General features: G+C 41.3%; 1 protein-coding gene across 4 annotated transcripts in view; it reads left to right on the top strand.

Moving 5' to 3' along the window:
• Positions 1 to 2,769: 2,769 nt before the first annotated feature.
• Positions 2,770 to 13,871, top strand: part of KIF2A (kinesin family member 2A) — a 78,377-nt gene continuing 67,275 nt past the window's right edge. For all 4 annotated transcript variants that reach the window (XM_082725891.1, XM_082725889.1, XM_082725890.1 and 1 more), the window contains exon 1: positions 2,770 to 6,610. In XM_082725891.1, coding sequence (XP_082582017.1) covers positions 6,547 to 6,610 — 64 coding nt within the window. In that variant the 5' untranslated portion in view covers positions 2,770 to 6,546. The remainder of the gene's footprint in view (positions 6,611 to 13,871) is intronic.

Genomic DNA, 13,871 nt, shown 5'->3' with positions numbered 1-13,871 from the left:
TTTTTTTTCCAAAAAATATTTTAATGAAAGCTAAATCTATGATGTAAAAAAATGTCTTTAATGTATTTCCACAATTGGAAATGTATTTACTCTGTTCGAGCTATGCTCCATTAACAGTATATAACATGCATTTTCTATTTAAACAAGGAATTCAAATAGCCATCAAAATTAATTATGTATATTAACAAAGATTAGGAAAATAAGGCATGTTTGGGGGCTTATTACTTATTGGCAACTTTGCCTTCTGTAAAGTTGCTTAAATTATTACCAAAAATCAAGTACTATTTTTTAACAATAAGAAATATTTTGAGGCACCTGGGTGGCTCAGTCAGTCAGTTGAGTGTCTGCCTTCATCGTGGGTCATGATCCCAGGGTCCTGGAATTGAGTCCCACATCAGGTTCACTGCTTAGCGGGGAGCCTGCTTCTCCCCCTGCCTGCCACTCCCCTTCCTTGTGCTCTCTCTCTCTCTCTCTCTCCAATAAATAAATAAAAATCTTTAAAATTTTTAAAAAAAGGAAATATTTTAATGAGACTCATTCTTTCTAGCTGTACTTGATTTGGCCTGAATACATTGAGAAAACTAATACTGCTCATAGTTTTTTAAAAATATGGAATGAGGACCCGTAGCACACCATTAATCATTTTGGTTTATGTCACCAGTGATCTGTGATATATAAGAGTTTGTTAAGCTCCTGAATTAACAACTATTATAAGGATATATAAATGAATTTGGGGGGAGGTAGGGAGGAGCAGAGGGAGAGAGAGGAAGAGAATCTTAAGCAGGCTCTTAAGCAGGGGGCTGCATCTTACAACCCCGAAAGGATGACCTGAGCCAAATCAAGAACTGGCCACTTACTCAGCTGAGCCATCCGGGGAACCCAGGATATATAAATGATTTTTAAATCTGGGTATATTACTGCAAATGGTGAAAAGACTACTTCCTGTTATTTGGTGTAAGGGAAACCCTGATACTTTCTATGTTTGAGAGGAATTAGTCATGTAAATGAAAATTAAAGCAAAAATTACAATAATAAGTATAAAGTTTAGGAATGTCTCAATATAGATAATAACTGAATGTGACACCATATTATTTGATATTTCTATATAGATCTACGTCCAATATGGACCTTAAAAGGTTTTATACATTAGCTTTCTACCAACAGCTTACCATTAATGCATTTCAATATACTATCAGAAAGTATAAATGAAAGAATTATAATGAAGAAGGTGGACTAGAAAAATAATCAAAGTCTATTTAGTACATAGTCTTTACGTGGCCAATGTACAGAAAATATTGAATTATGGGAATTCAGGGATAATCAACAGATCTTAGCCAGTTGTGCATCGAGATTTTAATCAGTTGTACTTATAGCTCAGAACCGACTTCTTAAAAAGTGGGCCATATTAAGTTCTCCCTCTGGAGATTTTAAACCATTGGGCCTGGAATAGAATTTTTACTCTTGTATTTGTTCAAAATCTTTCTTAGGTCCTTCTGATGATCACGACTAGGGGAAAATCACCCAGGTAGGACAGTCATAGATTAAATTGGGAGGAGAAAGCATAAAGGGACACTTTCACTGCACCATGCCACATGGGAAGGAAGCTGAGGCAGGAATGGGCAAGGTGTTGTAGGGAAGAAAGTAGGTAGACTGTTTATCAGAGTTCAAGGCAAATAAAGATAGTGATGTCCACTGAATGAGGTAATTGGAAGGTAATTGTTCACTTTAAGAAATACAGTTCCATAGAGGAGTGAATCCAGATTTAGGGCTTAGGAAATGAATGAGTGATGGGGAATGAAGGCAGTAAGTATTTACAGCTCTCGTTTTGAGAATTTGGCAGGGGACGGAAAGTGAAAAATAGAATGGAATTTAAATAGGAACTGAAGGATCAAGAGATTTTTTTTCCCCTGAAGAGAAAATTGCCTGAACATGTTTGTAGGCAATGGAGAGAAACCCAGTGGAGAAGAAAAGAGTGGATATTTAGAGCAGGTAAAATTGGGATTTGTACCTCCAGGCATTTTAAATATATTTGTATAAGCACTAAAATTAATTACAGTGAAGCTACACAAGTTTAACTTGAATTTAAATCTGAGTAAATTAAGGGGAAAGGAGAATCACCACCAAAAGTTCTTAAAAAAAAATCTGTAAGAAAGTTCTGGGCCAAAGTGGACAATAGTAAAATCAAAGACAGTCTCTGCTAACCCTGTTTTCTCCATTTGAGCCTAGATCCACAAACTGGAAGTAACAGAATAGATGCAAATACTAAATGGAAGAGTTCTAGTTATAAGATGTAGACAGATACAGATAATCTTAAGCGAAAACTGGAGCCATGTTGTACCTCTAGTTTTCCACCAGAGGAGCAGATTACTGGTTACGGGGAGTGCTGGCTGCTGCCTCCAAACTCACCAGTTTAACAGCCTTTTCGGTGGAATAATCTCTTAAGGTTTGTGTACTACAGACCCCAAAGCACAGAATTTTTTTTTTTTAATTTGTTGCTTTCAGGGTGCCTGGGTGGCTCAGCGGGTTAAAGCCTCTGCCTTCGGCTCAGGTCATGATCCCAGGGTCCTGGAATCGAGCCCCGCATCGGGCTCTCTGCTCAGCAGGGAGCCTGCTTCCCCCTCTCTCTCTGCCTGCCTCTCTGCCTACTTGTGATCTCTTGTCTGTCAAATAAATAAATAAAATCTTAAAAAAAAAATTTGTTGCTTTCTATATTTCATGAAAACTTTTTAATTTTATTAACATAAAACATATTATTTGCTTCAGGGGTACAGGTCTATGAATCATCAGTCTTACACACTTCACAGCACTCACCATAGCACATACCCTCCCCAATGTCCATCACCCAGCCACCCTATCTCTCCTACCTCCCTCCCCTCCAGCAACCCTCAGTTTGTTTTTCTGAGATTAATAGTCTCTTATGGTTTGTCTCCCTCTGGATCCCATCTTGTTTCATTTTTTCCTTCCCTACCGCCCCCCCCAAATTTTTCATATCAGAGAGATCATATGATAATTTTCTTTTTCTGATTGACTTATTTTAAAGCACAGAAATTGTTTTAAAATTTAATTTTTTTCAGTTTTCCAAAATTCATTGTTTATGCACCAGTGCTCCATGTTATACGTGCCCTCCATAATACCCACCACCAGGCTCACCCAACCTTCCATCCCCCTCCCCTCCCAAACCCTCAGTTTGTTTCTTGGAGTCCACAGTCTCTCGTGGTTTGTCTCTTTCTCTGATTTCCCCCAACTCACTTCTCCTCTCCATCTCCCAGTATCCTCTGTGTTACTCGTTATGCTTCACAAGTAAGTGAAACCATATGATAATTGACTCTCTCTGCTTGACTTATTACACTCAGCATAATCTTTTCCAGTCCTGTCCATGTTGATATAAAAGTTGGGTGTTCATCCTTTCTGATGGAGGCATAATACTCCATTGTATATATGGACACATATTCTTTATCCATTTGTCCATTGAAGGGCATCTTGGTTCTTTCCACAGTTTGGCGACTGTGGCCATTGCTGCTATAAACATTGGAGTACAGGTGGCCCTTCTTTTCATTACATCTGTATCTTTGGGGTAAATACCCAGTAAGACAGAGCTTTTTAAAAGAAATTCAGGCATAATAAGGAGATAAGCTTTGTTGGTTTAAAATAACAATGATTTTTTTTAAAAAGACAGTTTATCAACTCAGGATAGGATAGGTCAATAGCAACCACCCTTACTAGGTTATGACTTGACAGAAATGACCATTGAGCAAGATTATTCTGCCAGTGAAGGTAGGATGGCCTGGAATGGCTAAAAGAATAGAGACAGATCTGTAAAGCTTTGGCTGTCCTGCCAAATGTGAGGTGATGAGGGTCAGAGCCAGTGCCAACTGTGTTTAATTTTATGTCACTGGACATAAAATTCTAATTAATGATTTGAGGTTTATAGTAGAGTACTGGTTTATTTTTTTTATAGGATGGTTTTACTTTGTTTTAAAACTTGTTTTATACTTTATAAATATCAAAGCACTGCCATGTTTTATTATTTCATTTGAGCCTCACAAAAACTTTCTGCAGTTGAGAGAACAGAGTTACTTTTCCAGGCTATTCTAAGAGCTGAGAGAGATTCAGAGCAGTTTAACAAGTTAACTTATTGAACAAATGTCAACGTTTAGTGTGTGCCAGTCACTCTTCTAGTTGGGGTTATATATTTTGTTAATGCCTGAGCCAGAGTTAGAATTCTTGATCTAGGATGTTGATGGAAATATGGCCTCATTGCATTTATTTATGACTGTTCTTTAGGAGGGTACGTGCACACAAAGCCCAAGATGCAGATCTTGGTAAATGTGTATGTTGAAATGTACCAAAAAACATAGCCTTTTGGGTATGACCTACAAAGGAAAGATTTTTATATCTGACATGTGGTATGTCTCATACTTTTTTTTATGGAGCACGATCATATACATCTTTTTAACATACCTTTGTATATGGATTAAAGGTTTAGACTTAATTACATAACCCAGAGGGTACAAGGTATGTGTCACCAACCATGATAAAACATATTTAATGATGCAGTTTCAAATTTAAAAGCTGTACAGCTTGATTTCTTGGCATTCTGTAAAGCATTTTCAAGCACATTAATAGATGCTTTACACCTCAGTCATAGAGACATCAGAGAATTTCTACTAAGCAGAACCGGAAGAGTTCAATAGAACTCTTAAGAAAATTAAAAAACAAAACAAAAGAAAAACAAAAACAACCAAATCTTTATTTGTTCCTATCTTATTTTGAAACAGAGGTCCTTAAGTAAGATTTACAGTAATGTCATTCCTGGAGTAGAAAAGCAGACATTATGGGGCACCTGGGTGGCTCGGTCTGTTGAGCATCTGACTCTTGATTTCAGCTCAGGTCAGGATCTCCTCGGTTGTGAAATGGAGCCCCACATGGGAGCTCCATGCTGGGAATCAAGCCTGCTTAAGATTCTCTCTCTCCCTATGTCCCCCACATTCTCCCTCTCTCTCTAAAACAAACAAACAAAACAAAACAAAAAGATAAAACAGATGTTGTTTTCTAAGTTGTCTACCCAGGGTTATATATATATATATATATATATATATATTCTTTTAAATGTATTTAAGAAACTTCATTCTTTTGACGGGTATGCCTTCAGTATGTTCAAGATACAGATGGAGTCTGAGTCTTTCAACATTTTTTAGATTATATTGGACTGAAAATTCTAGGCGTGTGCATGTATGCACATATGCACTTAACACACACATGTATCTAGCTTCCAACTTTTATATTCTAAAACCTTTTTATTTTTAGTTACTATTACAGAGAGATTAACAATGACTAGAGAAAGTAAGGCATGAAAAGTATGTTTCCTCCATAACGGCTGAACATCAGAAGCAAAAGTCACTTTTGTTAGGTTCGCATGGTGCTGTAAGTTTCCATGTTCCTTGCCTACATGGTCTTCCTGCTCTCCCAGGGTGGAAAGTCTTTCTCTTCACGTTGATGTGGTCAGACTAGGCAAGTGACTCTGCAGAAAAGGCACATTCCTTAGTCAACCTTACGCTGTCTCTCAATCATCGTTATTGCCTTTATGGACGATAGCAAATAAAATCTTGAACCCTACCTACAGCAGAGACGACTACACACCAGCTTCGGATGCACCATAAACAGAACAGTCAAGGTGGCTCCAGCACACGGTTTACGTTTGAGTCGCGACGATCCGGCTGTAAGGGAAGGCCAGGAAGAAGAGGAACTTCATTCGGTTTAGGGTGTTTCTTCCCCTTTTCCGTAACTGGACGGGAAACCTTGGGTTACTTGGGTCGGTCACCTCTAAGTGGCAATACTGGTGACACTCTCAGATGAAACACTATGCCCCGGCTGTCAATGGTCGGTCCCTATATTCACGTCGCTCAACCCCATATTCCACACGGAAAGCTCACAACCGATAAGACCCTTAATCCATTCCGGCCACAGGGACAAATCATGGAAGCCACAGACACAGGAAGGCACCAGCGCGCGGGTTCCCGCCTCTTCTAGGCCGCGCGCCGAAATCAAACGCGACCCTGGATCTTTCGGGGCGGTGCCACGCGCGTTCCGCTCCCTCCGTCGATCAAGCCGCAGCCTACGCCCGCCCGCCCCGCCGCGAAACTGCGCGGGGGGCGCCTCAAGGCAGCGGGGAAAGACTGGCCAACGAGGAAGAGACGCGGGAGGCTCGCTCTGCGCAGGCGCGCGGCGCCCCGCCTCCCCAGCGTCGGCTCCCCGGCGGGCGGCGCGGGCCCTCCCACTCTCCCCCGCGCCGCCTGACGGCCCCGGCCCTCGCTTCACCCCGACGCGCCCCGGCGTGCGCGTCCTCCCGCCGGCCTGCAGGCCCGGGGCCTCCGCCTGCTTCCCCGCCGCTGCTTCTCGCGGCCCCGGCTCGCGTTCACGCTGTCGCCCGGGCCGGCGCGGCCGCGGGCAACCGCTCCCCCTCCCACACCTACCCCGCCCCCTCCCCGCCTTTTCCGCCCTCCCGTCCCCCTCCCTCGGCCCGCCGCCGCTGCTCCAGATGAGGTGATGGCAACGGCCAACTTCGGCAAGATCCAGATCGGGATTTACGTGGAGATCAAGCGGAGCGATGGTGAGCCGCGCCGCCGCCCCTACCGCCCGGGCCCTGCATTCGGGTGTTCCTGGAGGGGACGCGGGGCCGGCCGCCTCATTGATTGCCTCGCCGGGCTGTGGGGGCGGGAAGGCGGCGGCCGCGGCGCTTTTGTGTGTGGCGTGTGTGCGAGTGAGGCCGGCGTGGGGTCCGCCCCGGGTGCCGCTGCAGTGCGGGGGGCGGGGAGGGGCCCGCTGGCCATGGCCTGGGTGTCGCGGCAGCATCTTTGGGGGGTTCGGGTGGGTGAGGCGGTCGGTCCCGGGACGGGTGTCCCCGCTCTTCCCGCGATCTCCATCCTCCCCGGGGACAGCGGGCTTCTCTAGGGAGGACCCAGCCTCGCGTTTCACCCCGGCCTTTTCATTTTCCGGCAGTGTCTACCAGGGGGTGGGGGGTGGGGAGAGCGTGGAGACCAGTGGTTTCAGTATTTAGAGAACCAACTGCCGGCCCGAGGCGGGGGGGAAAAAGGCCAACCCTGAAGCTGGTCAGGCTTCTTCCCCAGTGGGTTCTCGAGCATGCCTTTTTTTTTTTTTTTTTTTTTTTTGCTAGTCCCTTCCTTGGAAGAAGGATGCGGCTCGGCCATGAATATGTGGGGGTGGGGGCAGCGGGAAGAAGTGTTCGATAAGCTTCCCAGAGGTGATGAGACTGAAAGGGAAGGAGAGGGATGAGCCTAGTCAAAGCGATGCATTACCGAGAAGGTGGGGGTGGGCGACCGGATGTTGATATTTTCACACCCTCGAGAGAGAAGTTAAAAGTGAGGTGAACATACCTGCTTAATTCAAAAGAAAAGAAAAAACCTTAAGGCTTGTGTATCTTTCTATAGGGTCCTCTTGGGGAAAATGTTTTATGTCACTAGCTTGGGGTGTGGGGTGAGATGCCAGCCAGGCATGGACATAATTTATATTGTGAAAGAGAAAATGCGTGGAGAGAAATAAGTACAATTTCTGTCAATTCGAGTATTGGAAGAACTAGAGAATGTAATAGGTGTGTGCGGTGTTCATGACTCCATCTCCCTGACACTCACCTTTATTTATGGCTTATTATCCTCTTGTATGGTGTGTAGTAACGTTGCTATCACATCCACACCCTCCTGGTTTCTAAGCAAGTTTGACCAAGTTCTGTGAAGCTAGATTGACGTACCTGTTATGTGTGTGACATATTGTTAGACCTCATATAGCTAATGATTTTCCCCCCTTATATCTGAGATATAATAACCAGAAGCATCATTACCTTGAATGTGCAAAGATCACTTAGACCGCTTAGAGCTTTAGTAGTTACCAGTAGCACCACCGGGAAAGCAATGTCTCCTTTTCTTGGGTTGGGGTTTCTTTTTATTTTCTCTTCAAATTACTGTCCTTAAACAGTTCTGTTACTGTTATTTCTTTTTTAGGTGAACGAGGGTTCACTGCATTCCAATGAAAGTAGGATTTGCACATTATTTGAAATTTGGGGGTGCAATAAAATGTGTTAAGTTCTTTACATTCTAAACCATTATGATTATAGGTGTTACTACAAAATATATTTAAAAAACAGAATCATAGGGCATTTGAAATCTTTGAATTTTTAAATTTTTTCTAAACATCTTTTTGTTATGACTTGAAATAATTTTGGTTCATTTTAGGGTTCTAGGACAGACACTTATAATAGTCTTTAAGCCTTTGCCTTTACCAGAAATCCAAACATATATATAGGAGCTTTGTGTTCTTCTATAGGCTAATAGCCTAAAGTCACATTTCAAAAATAGTTTGCCAATGGGGTCATAATGGAAATTGTTACAGCCTTTAGTCATGTACATATTTATGTCCTCAGATGTATGATCAAATTGGTGGAAGGTAAAAGTAGACAACTCGAAGGGAAGGGTCATTTGCATTGGATAGTGGTGTGTCACAGCAGAAAAAGATGTGTAGGAAACTCCCCACAATCTTTTTTTTTTTTTTTTTTCACATTAAAGAAGCTGTTTTGTTTCCTTCCACTTCTATAGCACATCTGTATTGGATAAAACACTAGTGGTTATTGTAACAAAAATACACTTTGTAGTTGGATGAGCACTAATGTAATGCCTGAGACAATGGGAAATCACATGAGTGAAGAAGGGCTGCTGTTAATTGGTCACTTGATGTTCTGCGTGCTTTCTAATGGTGATACTTGTCCTTGTTTCAAAGCATGCTTCTCCAATCAGTGATGCTCATACATAAATAAAACATTCATTCTGAGGGCCAAGAGGTAAACTAAAATGAATTTGTTCTTATCTTTAAGGGCTCTTCTCAAAACGAATCCCAATAAGTCTTCACTAATTACTAAAACCAGATGGATAGTCAGCCTCTGAATTCCCAAGTCATTCTGTATCACTCACGAGGCAGCATATATCCTGAAGTATTAATATTTGCATATATTTCTTTTAATATTGTATTTTCAAACTGCACTGGAGAAGAGCTAGTGTAGAGAATCTAATTGAGGGATGGCAGGCTACGCAGATCCACACCAACCACAGTCAAGGTGTTATGGAATTAAAATGCTAATAGCCTCTTCAGTTTCCTGAATTCATCTTTGAATCTCCTCAATGTGCCTAGCAGAGATTCTTGCATATAGTTTTTGAGTGAATCATTCATTATTGGATCTTTGGTTTTCAAACATTTTAAGTTAATCATTCTGATGAAATATTACTTGGAAGTGAAACCTTTCTGTCTAGGCTATCACCTCCTTACTCTGCTCCACCCCCCTCCACCCCACTCCATTCAGGCCTCTTAGTACAACATCCCCAGAGTTGACTGGAATTGAGTGATCTGCTGAAGCTAATGTGACATTCCTGGCATTCTGACGTTAAAAATGACAGGGGTCAGATGTACTGAAATTGTTCACCACCAGGTGATAACCTGGTATGAAATTAGACTAGTTTCTGGAAATGAGTAGTCATGTATAATTTATTTTTTTGCATGTGGCTCCCTATTACTCTTTTGAGTCACCTCATTTTTGGAATCCAGTGACTCTAAAACCTGCAATCTTACTGTTACGTAGCTAGATAGTCTTTTTTTTTTTTTTTTTTTTTTAAAGACTTAATGTGCTTATTTGGCAGCGTGTGCAAGCAGGGGAAGCAGGAGGCAGAGGGAGAGGAAGAAGCAGGCTCCCCACTGAACAGGGTGGCTGACATGGGGCTCCATCCCAGGACTCTGGGATCATGACCTGAGCTAATGGCAGAGGCTTAACCAATTGAGCCACCCAGTCACCTCATAGCTAGGTATTCTTTATTGGGAAATCTGAAAAGTATTGTAAAACATCTCTTACCTACTTGACACTATCTGTAATTATCATTTAGAGACTGGGGGAGGGATGGGAAATGCTTTGAATATTTGGAAGCTGCAACTCTGATTTGTTCTCTGGGGTCTCTTAGTCACAGCATTGATATATGTGATCTGAAGAGAAGGATCAACCAGAAGGATCCTTGAAGTTAATCTAGTTCTCATTTTTATAAATATGGAAACAGAGCCCTAAGTCACCTTAAGGGACTTGTCTACATTCATACAGCTTGTAGTGGCAGCCAGGAACCTGTCTTACATAGTATAGGAACCAAACTATCAAGAACTGTGGCAACAAAGGGAGAATTCTGTTATTTAGGAACCATACACAGCTTTCTACAACCCAATGAGGATGTGTAGTAAATTTCTTCTCAGTCATAGAAGGGCACTAGGGAGCAGTGTTATAGAGCCCACTTGGAATGATCTGGTAAAAAGTGATAATGGTATAATAACTAGACAGTCACAAGGACAAAAATAATACTGTTTCTTAATAAAGTGTTGGTGAAAAGAATGCTTTAATTAGGCATCTGAAGTCATGAACTTAAAGATTTCAAAGGATTTTTTGGGAATCTTGAAGTTTAGAGCAGGCAGTCTTTAGGAAAGATTTTAAATTGCATAATTCTCCCTCTTATTTTGCCATATTCATTCTTCTGACAGTTCATCTTTACATGTCATTAGGTAGACTTTGGAGAATGGACTGTGAATGTAGGTAATAAAAATGAACAGCGTAACAATATAGTTGTTCTTTAGGTACAATTATTGTGGCTCTGTGGAGTGGCCGAAATGGGGAAATTTGTGGATTAATAAATTCCTTTTACATGGTAACTAGTATGATAATGGTTCAATATATATAGTTAGGGCTTCATAGTTTTCTTTAAAATCAGTTAATTAACATAGTGTATTATTAGTTTCAGAGCTAGAGTTTAGTGGTTCATCAGTTGCTTATAGCACCCAGTGTTTATTATATGACATACTCCTTAATGTCCATCACCCTGTTACCCCATCCCCCTACCTCTCTCCGCCGGGCAAACATCAGTTTGTTTCCTGTGATCAAGAGTTTCTTATGGTTTGCCTCCCTCTGATTTCCTCTTATTTTCCCCTCCCTTCTCCTATATTCACCTGTTTTTTCTTGACTTCCACATATGAATGACATCATATGATAGTTATCTTACTCTGATTGACTTATTTCGCTTAGCGTAACACCCTCTAGTTCTGTCCACATAGTCGTAGATGGCAAGATTTCATTTTTTTAAAAAAGATTTATTTATTTGACAGACTGAGATCACAAGTAGGCAGAGAGGCAGGCAGAGAGAGAGGAGGAAGTGGGCTCCCCGCTGAGTGGAGAGCCCGAAGCAGGGCTCCATTCCAGGACCCTAGGACCATGAGCTGAGCGGAAGTCAGAGGCTTTAACCCACTGAGCTACCCAGGCGCCCTAAGGTTTCTTTTCTTTTCTTTTCTTTTCTTTTTTAAGATTTTATTTATTTATTTATTTGACAGAGAGAAATCACAAGTAGATGGAGAGGCAGGCAGAGAGAGACAGAGGGAAGCAGGCTCCCCGCTGAGCAGAGAGCCCGATGTGGGACTCGATCCCAGCACCCTGAGATCATGACCTGAGCTGAAGGCAGCGGCTTAAACCACTGAGCCACCCAGGTGCCCCTCATTTTTTTTTTTTAAGATTTTATTTATTTATTTGACACAGAGAGATCACAAGTAGGCAGAGAGGCAGGCAAAGAGAGAGAGAGGAGGAAGCAGGCTCCCTGCTGAGCAGAGAGCCCGATGCGGGACTCGATCCCAGGACCCTGAGATCATGACCTGAGCCGAAGGCAGCGGCTTAACCCACTGAGCCACCCAGGCGCCCAAGATTTCATTTTTTTAATGGCTGCATAGTATTTCATTGTGTATATACACCACATCTTCTTTATCAATTCACCTGTGGATGGACATTTGTGCTCTTTCCCTAGTTTGGCTATTGTGGACATTGCTGTTATAAACATTGGGGTACATGTGCTCCTTCGAATCACTGTTTGTATCCTTTGGATAAATATTTAGTAGTGCAGTTGCTGGGTCATTAGGTAGCTTTATTTTTAACTTTTTGAGGAAGTTCCATACTGTTTTCCAGAGTGGCTGCCCCAGTTTGCATTCCCACCAACAGTGTAAGAGGGTTTCTCTTTCTCTGCATGCTTGCCAACATCTTTTGTTTCCTGACTTGTTAATTTTAGCCATTTTGATTGATAAGAGGTGGTATATCTCACTGTGGTTTTGATTTGTATTTCCGTGATGCCAAATGATGTTGACCATTTTTTCATGTAGGCCTTCATTGTTTTCAAACAGGCTATTTAATTGAATCCTCAGAAGAAACCTGTGAGGTAATAGTGTAGGAAGGTGATAGATTTATCATTTTATAGGCAAAGAAACTAAGATTGGATTGTTTGTCAAGATCACATGTTAATTATATAAGATCACATAATCTCAATCAAACCCTAGGTTCTTTCACTCCTGGTTTTCTTCTTAAGTGCTGACACATGCTTGTGGATGATGGTATGAAGTTGTATACTTTTTGTACTTTAGTGTTTGGGTTTTTTTTCCTAGATATAAAAGCCCCTATAGTAAAATCTTTTTTTATTGCTTCCAAAGAGGCTCAGAAAACTACAATTGGTAACATTGAATTAAATTTTCCAAATTGGTGAGATCAGATTGAATTCTGACATTTTATTAACTATAAGGATGAAGATTCAACAGTTTAAGACTTTAAATCCCTTTTTATTAGTCACTTGTTGCTTCTAGAATTATCATAGAAACCCAGGAATCTATGTTCGTTGCCTAGTCACTTGATTCTTGGGCAAAAATTTTGGATTTCTGGGGAAAGCTTATGTGTCAACTTGTTCTGTATGTCATAATTTTTTAAAATCTAGAAAACAGCAAAGAGCTAGTTGGGCCTGTGTCTTGTTTAAATAGAGAAGGAGGCTTGAGTGTGGAATGTTTAGAACAGGGTTCCTTTAGGGATCATCTGGACCCATGCTCACTAGTCACAAGTGTACTTGTCATTAATATTACATTAATCTTTTGCAAAGCTTAATTCTTGGATTCAGCCATCTACTTTGCTTTTAATACCTCTGTCCTGTAACCTAAAATAATTTTTTTTTTTTTAAGATTTTATTTACTTATTTGAGAGAGAGAGAGAGCACGACCAGGGAATAAGGGGGGAAAGAGAGAGACAGAGGGAGAAGCAGACTCCTTGCTGAGCAGGGAGCCTGATATGGGGCTCCATCCCAGGACCCTGAAACCTTGGAATCATGACCTGAAGACCTTCCTCATGAGCCGAAGGCAGACGCTTAACTGACTGAGCAACCAGGCGCCCTAAAATAATCTTTTAAGGTGTTTTTTTTTTTTGAGATCATACTTAACTGACTGAGCAACCAGGCGCCCTAAAATAATCTTTTAAGGTGTTTTTTTTTGAGATCATACTTATGATAGAACAGATATAATTTTTAAGCCTTAGGTACAACTCATTTTCACTCTTCTGGTCCAGTTGTGGAGTAAATATAGGTTATGTTGCCCTCTCATCACATACTATCTCCTTCAATTAAAGTAATAAAAATTGTATTACAGTGCCTAAGTGAAAATAGTCATTAGAACCTAACCAGCTTAAACATTTAAGGGTGTGATTACATGTAGTGGATACTGTACCATGTACTTACATAGAGAGCTAAATAAATTCAGGTTCATGGTTATTGGGATTTGTCTTGTGAAAACTTGCTCAAGTGAAACGAAATATCATTTCATTTTTGGTTAACCTTAAGTTAACTTTTTGTTACTGTCTCCTGGGAGTAAAATGACTAGGGAGGTGTCCCTTTTTAAAATTGTGCTTGTAAATCTAGTCTTTGCCTAGGGTTCTCTCATTTTGGTACCACTTGTTTTTGTCATTATCTGCTACAACTAGCCTTGAGAGAGTG

The sequence above is a fragment of the Mustela nivalis genome, assembly GCF_964662115.1.
Source record: "Mustela nivalis genome assembly, chromosome: 3".
NCBI lineage: Eukaryota > Metazoa > Chordata > Mammalia > Carnivora > Mustelidae > Mustela > Mustela nivalis.
This window is presented reverse-complemented; position numbering and strand designations above follow the sequence as displayed.